The sequence below is a fragment of the Poecilia reticulata genome, linkage group LG21 (assembly GCF_000633615.1).
Source record: "Poecilia reticulata strain Guanapo linkage group LG21, Guppy_female_1.0+MT, whole genome shotgun sequence".
NCBI lineage: Eukaryota > Metazoa > Chordata > Actinopteri > Cyprinodontiformes > Poeciliidae > Poecilia > Poecilia reticulata.
In genome coordinates, this window is record NC_024351.1 from 343,991 (window position 1) to 355,384 (window position 11,394).

At 47.3% G+C, this 11,394-nt stretch overlaps 2 protein-coding genes across 4 annotated transcripts in view; one reads left to right on the forward strand and one right to left on the reverse strand.

The window, feature by feature from the left end:
* Window positions 1-2,725: 2,725 nt before the first annotated feature.
* Window positions 2,726-8,455, reverse strand: rnaseh1 (ribonuclease H1). 3 transcript variants are annotated; one of them, XM_008396964.2, is made up of 8 exons: window positions 7,417-8,455; window positions 6,497-6,621; window positions 6,059-6,238; window positions 5,446-5,545; window positions 5,305-5,359; window positions 3,204-3,288; window positions 3,011-3,135; window positions 2,726-2,939 (listed from the first exon to the last, which is right to left on the reverse strand). In XM_008396964.2, exons 1-8 carry the CDS (start codon window positions 7,545-7,547, stop codon window positions 2,853-2,855), a joined length of 888 nt encoding a protein of 295 aa, XP_008395186.1. In that variant the 5' UTR covers window positions 7,548-8,455; the 3' UTR covers window positions 2,726-2,852. The 3 variants fall into 3 exon arrangements, with proteins under 3 accessions (XP_008395186.1, XP_008395185.1, XP_017157641.1); XM_008396963.2 differs by having other exon boundaries at window positions 6,479-6,621; XM_017302152.1 differs by lacking the exons at window positions 2,726-2,939; window positions 3,011-3,135; window positions 3,204-3,288 and adding an exon at window positions 4,469-4,984 and having other exon boundaries at window positions 6,479-6,621.
* A 102-nt stretch (window positions 8,456-8,557) lies between these two features.
* The window catches only part of rps7 (ribosomal protein S7), a 5,354-nt gene continuing 2,517 nt past the window's right edge, over window positions 8,558-11,394 (forward strand). Inside the window, 4 exon segments of the mRNA XM_017302159.1 lie at window positions 8,558-8,668; window positions 8,739-8,810; window positions 9,150-9,300; window positions 10,358-10,375. Coding sequence (XP_017157648.1) covers window positions 8,594-8,668; window positions 8,739-8,810; window positions 9,150-9,300; window positions 10,358-10,375 — 316 coding nt within the window. The 5' untranslated portion in view covers window positions 8,558-8,593.

Genomic DNA, 11,394 nt, shown 5'->3' on the forward strand with positions numbered 1-11,394 from the left:
TTTTCATCCTGAACTATTTCCGTTTTTATCCGTTTTCATCCTGAAGTTATTCTGAGCTGAATAGAGGAAAGTTTTCTTTTCCTGAAAGTTAAGAAAAGTTTAGTTTAGATGTCTTCCTCTTCATCATCTTCTTCACTATCATCTGATCCCAGACGGTTCCGACCCGGTTGGACCAGAACCAGCAGCCTGCTGCTGTGTAGGTGTTCGGGTCCTGCAGCCTGCAGCGTCCAGTCGCTCAGCCAGATAAAGTCGTTACCGCGGCGATGGACCATACCCCCCAGGCTCCCGGCTCCTTGTATGGGCGAGGAGCCGTGACCTTTGACCTGCAGAAACTTGTGGTATTGATTTAGAATTTCTTAAAGTTTCTGATCTGATTTATTAGTCTGGGAAAGTAAAGAACCCTCCAGACAGGGACAAAGTTAGCACACCCCTCTGCTAGTGGGACCAGTTACAGTTCCTCTGTTATCCTCAGGAACTTTCTGGGAATTTTTGTAGTTTTGACTGGAGTCCAGTTTTTTGCTCCTCTGGTAGTTTGACTCATCTAAGTGAAATGAGGAGTTTCTGGGCTTTAACTAGGCCATGTGAGGATTATTTTTTGAGTATTGGCTCAGTGCTGTGCCTCAGTCCAGGCTTGCCTTTCAGAGCAGCTTCTGATACAGGAGCAGGAGTCGTCATGGCGGGTGATCGACCAATCAGAAGAGGATTTGAAATATGGTGAGCACCACTATTGGTTGTTTTGCTACAGCCAATTTATTCCTTCAACCATGACATCATGTCGGTAAACTCAGAATATGACCACCAAGTTAACCTGTACAATAGTTATTTAATCTTAATTTATCGTGGATTAATTTATATATTTGTATTTATTTATTTACTACCAGGCACACAGAAGTGATGAATCACCAATCAGGGGGAGGAAGAGGAGCTTTTAATGAAGGTCTTTGCTGGCACCGCCCCCTTTCCTCGTCACCTGTTCCTCAGGTAAACAGCCCTGAAGGCTACAGGTCAACAGAACACGCTGCAGTACCGCTGCCGGCCACCAGGGGACAAAACCAGCCAAATTTTCTCCTTCCGGTTCTGGAACGAAACACGACCTGGTTTTTATTTCGATATTAATAAAGAATAAAATCTCAATATGTCAAATAAAACCCAATAGAACCAGAACATTTCAATAATAATGAGTGATTCCAACATTTAAGCCCAATAAAGACATTTTAACACTCAGCGTTTGGAGCCGCTGCTGCAGCTGCCTGTTAGTATGCAGCTCAGGTCTGCAGCAGGCTGACGCCCAGAGAGCTGCGCTGCATCCCAACATGCTGCTGTTCCTCCCACTGAGGCTGCTGCTGGGAGGACTGGGCTGAACTGGGCCAAAACCAGCCTCACACTGGGGTAACTGGCCGTGGTGCATTCACTGACCTGCTGGATTCTGTCGTAGTGTCAGATAAAGATCTTCTCTTTCCCAGCGCCGTCTTGGTCCCTGTTGTCATGGAAACAGACCCGTCTGTGACATCATGCTGAGGTCAGGAGGTTCTGGACCTGCTGAGGGAGTCCAGTCCAAACGGAGCTGCTCAGAACTGCGGAGTGGACCTCCGTCTCTCCGGGCTCTGCACATGAGGTGGGAAGTTCTGTAGAACTCCAGTCCGGTCCACTCTGACCCGGTTCCTCTGACCCAATGTGCAAAGTTTATTTTCTCAGAAGGTTCTGAAGCAAACAGAGGTTTGATTCTACCGCTTTGCTTCCCTCCAGCTGCAGAGCTAACGAGCTGCTGAAGCGTTGACCTTTGACCCCGCAGCGTGTGCCGCCGCTGGCGGGATCGCGGCGGCCCGCTTGGCCTGCAGGCAGAGGTCAGAGGTCGCTCTGCCTCAGCCTGCTGCTGCCAGAGTTCTCAGAGCCAAACTGAGCGAGGTCAGAGTTCAGACAGGAACAGATTTATAAATATAAAAGTTATTTCGAAACCAACTGACAGAACAAACTTCTGCGCCCAGCCAGCATTCCTCCATGTCAACCTGCCAGCGGTAGGAATAGTTATGATCCTGGCTGCTAGTTAAACTAGAAAATTAACAAATCTTTTAATCCCTGAAACATTTTAACTTGAATTCAGATTTAAACTAGCCTAAGGATTTATTTTCATTTCTAAGATTAACATTTATTTGGCAACCATCAAAAATCATTTCTGGAATTAAGAATAAAATAAAAACCCTCAAGAAATGGTTTTCAGTGTGATTAAGGATGATACTTTGGTATTAATCATAATTATTGGCATAATCAAGTTAATTGTACATAAATTAGGACATTAATGTGCTGATCTGTCCAGTTTAAAGGCATCAGCAGTGAGGAGTGCTGCCCTCTGCTGGTCCGTTTCAATACCTGCAGGTCGGAACCAGGCGAAACCTTAAAGATGGGATAATTTAACAGATTAAAGCAGCAAACAGAAGCAGAGCGGCTCCGGGGGAGGAGCCGTCGTGAGGGCTTCATCGGCCAATCAGAACCAGGGATTATATTTAACCAACACCTAATCCAGGACTGCCCAGTCAGTCCTGGAGGCCCGGCATCCTGCATGTTTCCTTCTCTCCCTGGTGGTAGTAAAACCTTTTCAGCAGGTCAATGTTCTTCTAACGAGCCGTCGCTGGATCCAGGTGTGTTAAACCAGGGAGCAACTAAAACACGCAGGACGACTTTGGGCACCACGGCTCTAACCCTCCAGGGAATGAAGAGACACTTCTTCAGCCTTTTTAACATTTTAATAAACGGATAGAGAAACTCTCTTATGTTTGATCAGACAACAGAAACACCAAGCAAACTAAACTTCATTCACTCTGAGCAGAAAGGAAGCAGAAAATATCAGAAACGTTTCACTGTGGTTCCTTGGCTGCTCCCTCCCTGGACAGCCGGTCCGCCATCTCGTTCCCGGTGAACCCCGCGTGGCCCGGGACGTGCATCTGCAGGGAGAGGGACAGTTAGGAGCGCCCAGCTTTCCGCCCCAGCGGCCCGGCCCGGCCCGGTTATTCACCCAGACCACGTCCAGCTCGGAGTTCAGCCGGTCCAGCGTCATGAAGTCGTCTTTGTTGGTGATCGGACCACCAGACTTCAGCCTCCAGCCGTTCAGTTTCCAGGTCTTCACCCAGCTGGTCACACCTGCAGGAGGTCAGAGGTCAGAGGTCACCTGGCCCCACCACACCCCAAGGTCCAGGATGATGACTCACCATTGATGGTGAATTTGCTGTCAGTGTAGAGAACCAGCTTCTGGATGTGGTTCTGCCGGGCCAGTTCCAGAGCCCTGCAGGCCGCCTGGGGGGGAGGGGGACACTAACCAGTCACTAACCAGTCAACGAGTCACTAAGCAGTTAACGAGTCACTAACCAGTCACTAACCAGTAAACGAGTCACTAAACAGTTAACGGGTCATTAACCAGTCACTAACCAGTCACTAACCAGTCACTAACCAGTCAACGAGTCATTAACCAGTGAACGAGTCACTAACCAGTCACTAACCAGTCACNAGTCACTAACCAGTCACTAACCAGTCACTAACCAGTCAACGAGTCATTAACCAGTGAACGAGTCACTAACCAGTCACTAACCAGTCACCAACCAGTTAACGAGTCATTAACCAGTCACCAACCAGTTAACGAGTCACTAACCAGTAAACGAGTCATTAACCAGTCACTAACCAGTTAACCAGTCACTAACCAGTCAACGAGTCCCATTTTTTCTGAGGTTAATTAATTAAATTTTAATTCTGATAAAAATAAGCTTTTAAACTCAGAATTGTATCATTTTAATTGAGTACCGTATTTCCCGGACTATAATGCGCACTGGATTATCAGACTCATGCTAAAACATACAAACAGAAAACAAAGGGAACAAAGCAGTAAGTTTAGATGAACTTTATTCGACTATGTAACTAAACACGTTACTTTTTATTCTTCTTCTGTGTCTGAGCTGAACAGCTTGTCCATCAGGTTCCCTCATCAGAGTCTCGTTTCCAGGTTCAGCAACGATGCAGCTTCAGCGAAGCTCTGATAACAGTTGAGGCCAAACCAAACCAACTTTATTTATACAGCCCTTTAAAACAACCACAGCTGATAAAATGCTGTACATTAAAACACAACATAATAAAAAATAAAATAAAAACTAACAGTTTAAAACTGGATCCTGCTGGAGTCGAAAGCCAAGTAAAATAGACGAGCTTTAAAGTGGACAGTGAAGGGGCGTTTCTGACCTGCCAAGGCAAGTCGGTCCATAACTTTGGGCCCAKGACAGAGAAGCTCTGACCCTCTGAGCCTCCTGGACCTCTGGACCTCCAGGAGCAGCTGGACCTGAGAGACCGATGGGGCCCGTAGGGGTGAAGAAGCTCAGAGGTCAGCCGGGGCAAGGTTATGTAGTGATTTAAAAACAAACATAAGAATTTTAAATGAATCCTAAAATATACAGGCAGCCAGTGAAGTGAGGCCAGGTCAGGGGTCAGGGGTCACATGCTCCCTCTTTCCAGTTCCGGTTCAAAGTGGTGCAGCAGCATCTGAACCAGCTGCAGCGACTGACTGACTCCCAGATGAAGGGAGTCACAGGAATCCAACCGAGTGGAAATAAAAGCCTGGATCACCGTTTAAAATGCTGCCTGGAAAGAAAAGATCCATCAGGCGTCCAGTCCATCCACACCTGGTGGCGTAACTTCGCCCGGCGCCCCGTCTCAGTAAGCGTGTGTTCAGTCCATCGCTCCCTCGCAGCGTCTGTTTGAACGGCCTGTTCACACCGATGTCCGGCAGTTGGAGGTCTTTTGTTGATCCTCCCGGAATGACGGCAAACATTAGTTTGCTTCACTTCCTTTTCCACAGCAGCAGTGAGATGAGCGGCATGGAGTCGCAGATGAAGAGAGACGGTGATGGAGGAAGAACCTGTCTGGTTTTTACCGAGGCTGCAGAACTCAGACAACAATCCTCTGATCGGTTTATCGCTGCCAGCGTCCTGCTGCACACGTTACGTCTCTGTCGGGGACAGATCTTGGAATTCAGTTCACACATCAGGAGCACCGGGTTATAAGACGCACTGCTGATGTTTGAGAACATTTAAGGCTTTTAGGTCCCTTATAGTCCAGAAAATACGGTAATAAAACTAACGGCAGTGCATCATCCAACACAGGGAGAAATAAAAGGATTGTGCTGCACTACATCAGTTGAGCCATTAGAGGGCACTGGACCAGAACCAGTTCATCCTGACCAATCGGGCTCCAGCTGCTTTTAAAGCCGCACTCTGTTCTCATGTTGATTGGACCGTGATTCTGAGGCGGGATGTGGGCGGGTCTTACCTGAATCTCTGCTCTCTGATTGGTCTGTCGCCCCTGCAGCCGTTCTGCAACATTTCTGGCCAACAGGCAGCAGCTGGTTACTTCCTCAGCGTTAGCGCCAGCAGCAGCTAGTTGAGGGTGTGTGGGTGTGTGTGGACTCACAGTGGGTGGTTCCGGCCCCAGTACACCCCGATCCCGGCCCGGGCCCGGGCCCGCCCATTGGCTGAGCAGCAGCCGTCGGTGTACACCACCACGGCATCGCCTGGAAGGTCAGCAGCAGGTCAGAGGTCAGTCTGGGAGTGGCCACTATTGCAATTAGCAGTGCTAATTTTTAGCATTGAGCGCTTTTGCTAATTTTGAAAATGTTTAGCATACTTAGCTTCCCCTAAAATAATTTTTTTTCTCATGAATTGTTTAGTGATAATTTAGTTGCATGTTTTGATAACTTTCAGTTGAAAAAAAATTCAACATCCGTGTTGAAGTTTTGGTTTTAAACTGTTAGTAATTTGATCCTGTGGAGGGCAATATGGTCCTGCACCGCACCTAGTGGGTGTCAATATGGCTGAAGTTAGCATTTTAGCATTAGCTTCCACTGAATACCACGTTGACACGACGCTTCATCTTTAGTTTCCACTTTATACCATGCTAGTATAGCGCTTTAGCTTTAGCAGAATTAAATTAATGACTAGTGCTTCAGGGTCAGCGCAGCTAGCTTCTTAGCTAGCGGTGCCAGCCACTGGAGGCCACAGCTCTGGATGAAGCTCCATCATCGTACCCATGTAGGTGAACCCATCACTGCTTCCTGCTAACGAGCCGTCTGATGGCTTTGCTCGTTTAGGCTGAGGCTCCGCCCCCTCCTCTGGGCGGGGCCTCTTCTTTCCTAGCGGGATGCACTCCACCGGCTCTGGGCCCCGTCTGGGGAGCAGAGGGACGTCTGTCTCTCCAGGCCGGGTCCCTGATGGGAAACAGAACTGCAATCAGGAACAGAACCGTTCCAGAGGAATCGGGTCCAGTTCTGCTAAAAGGTTTCAGCTGATCCAAAACGCTGCAGCAGAGGTTCTGATGAAAACACAGAGATCATGTTTCCGTCACCTCTCTGATCGGTACAGATGGTCCTACCAGAACCATTCAGAACAAACCTGCAGGATTACTGCTGGTTCCAGAGGTTCTAGAGGCAGAACCTTTAGTTCCTCACCTGTCTGGACCGACACACCTGTGCTGTGGTCCGGAACCGCAGACGGGTCTTCTCCTCTGAAGAACGCCCAGGCGTCTCGTTCTGATCCAAACTTCTTAAACGACGCAGCTGGAAACTTGTCCACCTGGATCTTACACTCTTCCCTGGAAGAACAACCAGAACCAGGAAAGTCATCAGGATTTTAGGCTCAGCATTTCTCCAGAACTCTTTCCAGAATGTTCTTGTTCTGACCCAGTGAAATCTTTAGAACCTTTTGGATTTAACCCATTCCTCCTTCTTAACATTGTCCGTCTGTCACCTTCCTCTGTTGGAGGACTTCCTGTTTTCTGTCCAATCAGAGATCAGTGAGACACGCCCACTCTCTCACTCCCAGTAAATTTGGTTCTGATCGGTGTGGAGAAACTGGACCTGAAGGTTTTGTTGAACCTATCAACACTCCAACAGGAAACACAAAGATGGACCCAGCAGAAGGTTCTGATGATGACTGCAGCAGCTGACTGACTGCTAGTTTTTCCTTCTACTAAACTTTCTACTTATATACTACTCCGTGAACAATATTAACCCTAACCCTACAATAGTCAGTTCCTCCACGGCTGTTTAGACCATAAAACAATATTTCTAAATTAAATTAGATTTTCTGACTACTTTAACTAAATGCTGCGTTTCCGCTGACTGTAAGCAGAATCAACTAAAGGGTTAAATGTGTCCGTCTGTATGAAATGAACGCATACAATCTAAATTATTGAAATTAATTTTAACTGACATAATAATTAGACGCGGCTGCTGAGGTGTGAATTCTAAACTGCGGTTCCGAAAGCGACATTCTGAGAAAATACTCGGAACCACCACCCGGTTCTGGATTATTATGACGTCACAATAAACCTAGTTCCTATCCGTTATCAGTTAAAAGTTTCCACACAGCCGGTCCGGATCCTCACCAGGACTTATAGACTCCGGGTTTGACTCCCTTCCTGACAGCGTAGAAGAACTTTCCTTTCGGGTTCGGCATGTCTGAACAGCTGCAGAACCTCTTGAGAACTGTCCGAACCGGAGTCCAAATCCGGAACATCAGCGGAACCAGCAGAGTGTCATGTTAGGCCTAAATGTGGTGAAGTTGGCCGTAAACCCGATAATTAACAGCAGCGATGCTACTAATTTTCTTCTTGTTGTTCTTCTTCTCCTTTCGTTTTTATGGCGGTTGGGTGCATTACCGCCACCTCCCGGATAGGAGTATGGATCAGACGTTCTACTAATTTTACTCTCGCGATATGTTAACTTAACAACGGCGTACATATCTAATTCTCGCGATGCTAATGATCAGCGACGCGATTGGATTAATTCAAGTCTCGCGATGTTCCGGTCTCTTCCTTGGCCGTCGCTGACACAGGTTAGTCGTGTTATTTTTACAGCAGAGCAGTTTTCTGATCTTAAATGTCCTTTAAAGCTGTTTTGTTGTTGCTTCAACTACCAGAACTTCCCATTTGGACTCTGATACCTCAGATTAAGATTTGTGTAGCAGCGGATGGTTTCGTTAGAGGTGTATTTACAGCGTAGTAGCGGAGGGACTGTGTTAGCGGGAGAAGCTAGGCCGGGCGTGTGTTCAGTCAGCTACTGCTGGAGAATGAACTGGGAATTAACTACTATACTGGTCCCACAGTTTCACCGAAGAACCTCCGAGCTGGGACCAGTTTAGCGGTTAGGTCGCTGCAGCAGGAGAACAAGAACCATTTCAAACTTGTTACTGGTAGTTCATGTCGGCAGCAACTGGGACCAGTTAACCGGTTATTCTGGAACCAGTTTAGATGTTCCTAAGTCAGATTTTATTCAAAAATACTTTGCTAAAGTAACTTAAATCATCCAAGTATTTTAAGAGAATTGTGGGTGGTGATGCTGTGGGCAGGAAGGATTTCTGGTAGCAGTCAGTGTTCCAACGAATCAGAAGAGGCCTCTGACTGAGTACTTGCTGTATGACAGTCCAACACCAACAGCTTGATATCCCCCAGTGACACATCCAGCTAGCCCTGCTAATCTTTTCCTTTTACTGTTCCTCTTTAAATATGGAATGAATTGACCTCTGACCTCTCTAAGCTCTGTTTCTGTGCAGAGACTAAGGCCATGTTCAGTACCAGCGCTAAGATAGTGAAGCCGAATGGCGAGAAGCCCGATGAGTTTGAGTCTGGAATCTCCCAGGTAAGAGCCGTCAGTCGGCCATCTTGGTGCCGGTTCTGTTCGCCTGCTGACCCGGACCTTTCTCCTCCAGGCTCTGTTGGAGCTGGAGATGAACTCCGACCTGAAGGCCCAGCTGAGGGAACTGCACATCACCGCAGCTAAGGTGGGAATTCTGCTGAACGTTTTCCCGTCTCCTTGTTTTCCCGACATGGACACCTGGGGGCGTGGCCTCCAGCTCTGTCCTGGTGGCCAATGGGAGCGCAGCTCTGCGCCGTGACGTCCAATCCCGTTCCACGATGTCGGACAGTAAGCTCCGCCCCCGGCTGCCGGTGCGGCGAGCGTCCTGCATATTCCTATGCCTTCCCAGAGTCCTTTGGGCCGTTACTGGGGAGACAAACCATGCAGGACACAGAACGCTCCGGATCCGTCTGGTTCCGGATCCGTGTTGCGGATGCTCTGCGTTGCTGGCGTGTTGCTGACGGAGCGTTCCTCTGTGTTGCAGGAGATCGAGGTGGGCGGCAGCCGCAAAGCCATCATCATCTTCGTCCCGGTTCCTCAGCTCAAGTCCTTCCAGAAGATCCAGGTCCGCCTGGTCCGGGAGCTGGAGAAGAAGTTCAGCGGGAAGCACGTCGTCTTCATTGCACAGGTGAGGGGTCAAAGGTCAGAAGCTGGGAACCTCTCGGGTTGGGTTCCAGACCCGGTTCTGCTCAGGATGTGGAGCTAGCGTTGCAGCTAACATGAACTGATCGATTATTCTGACTGGATAAAAAATATTTTAATTTAACCCATTCTGATCTTTTACATAAAAATACAAATAAACATTTGAAATGGTTCCTTAGATAAAACATTTTCTAAACGTCAGTGGCAGCGATGAATCTGCTGAACATCGGGACGAGCGACGCTCCGATCGGATCGTCCATGAGGCCGATCTCCGATCACCTGATTGGCTGTTAAATGATTCTGTTATCTGGCAATAAATTCACCTACTTTAGAGATACCAGGCACACGTCTGGAATCTGATTTCAGCTCCCAGCTGCTGTGAGCTGAGCGGATCCGTCTGGGTCATATTACCACCTGTAGCAGCGGACCGACACCAGAACCAGAACCAGCGTCTCACTCCGCAGCTCCAAGACTTGAATCATTGTTGGGTTATTTGTTTATCTTTCTGACCGTGAAGCTGATCCGGATCTGTAGCTCCTGCACTGATGCAGCCAAATCAATGGTTTGACTTTAATCTCATGTTAGATTGGATGTGTTGGTGCATCGTGTCCTGCTTCACCCTGAGGTCACTCTGAGGTCACCCTGAGGTCGTTCTCAGGTCGTTCTCCACCACAACACGCCAACGACCCCAATCACAGTTAAAGTTCGTCACTACAGGAGAGCAGCTGCAGGCTGGGAAGGGAGATGCAGGTGATCGGCAACAAGATCGATCACCGATCATTCACTTTCTCACAGAAATCAGCCGATTGATCAGCACGCCTCTAATCAATACAGCTAGAGCTGATCTGAGGATTGATCTGCATGCCAAAGGTGATTAATAGATTTGTTTGCAGAAGCTGAACTGATCTCCAGATTCATGTCGGATGGAAAAGGTTTTGGCTTCATTGCTGTTCAAATGATCTTCCAGTCTGAATACTGCAGTTACTGATGAAGTGATTATTAAATTAGTTGCTGATTATTTTAGTAATTGATCAATCATTTCATTTGTAGTAGGACCTGATCCTTCACAATAAAAGTCTGGATCTGCTGAGTCGTTCAGCAGCGTTTGGTTGGCTGATGATTGGTCAGCTGATCACCAGATGAGATCCGATTAGTTCAGTCATGACTGCAGAATTTAATTTACTAAAAACACCAACAGCCCTGTAAAGAAAATGCTGAAGTTTGTTTTTCTGTAGCTGAAGACCAAAGCGAGAGAGAAGTTTCTCTAAGCTTTAAAATGTTTAAAAAATGTCCTCTTTCTTCAAAATGATGTCATATTTTAATCTCGGTGAGTTTTATTTGGCTGGACTGAAGGCAGAACCTATGGAGGACAGATCCTGCCAAAACTGGCAATAAATGAATAGCTTAATAAAGTAATGTGGTAAATATGGCTGAAAAAACCATCAGAATTAATGCAGGTGAAAAAGGAATATCAGACAAAATAACATGGAAATAAAAGAGCAAACAGGATGGAACTAAAATGGAAACTACTGATAAATACTGTTTAGTAATAATCTGTTACTCTATAATCAGATAAGTTGATTATCAATCAGAAACATTTGTAATAAACTGAAATCTTTTCTAAAGTTCAGAACTATGAGCCTGCAGCTGATTTTCCTTTAAGTAAAAGAAGAAATTGGCTTTTTGACGTTTATTATCTGACTTTACTGTTGAAGTTGTTGGAGCGTGAATCTGATTGGTCAGTCAGGCTTTCTGTAAGCTGATCCTCCTGTGGCTCTAAGAGCCGTTTGGACCTGAGCTGCTCACCGTGTGCGGTTCTGCCGGGTCGCGGTTCTGTTTTCCGTGGTTTGGTGAGCTGAGCTGAAACCGTCATGAAGGTGGAGCAACAACATTCATGTCTGTATCAAAGTTGTGGTTCTTCCTCTGATCTGGTCGTTTCCTGTTCCTGCATCAATATTCCCAGTGTGAACTGGTGCAGCTCCAGTCCAATGACCCGACATGGACACCTGGGGGCGTGGCCTCCAGCTCTGTCCTGGTGGCCAATGGGAGCGCAGCTCTGCGCCGTGACGTCCAATCCCGTTCCACGA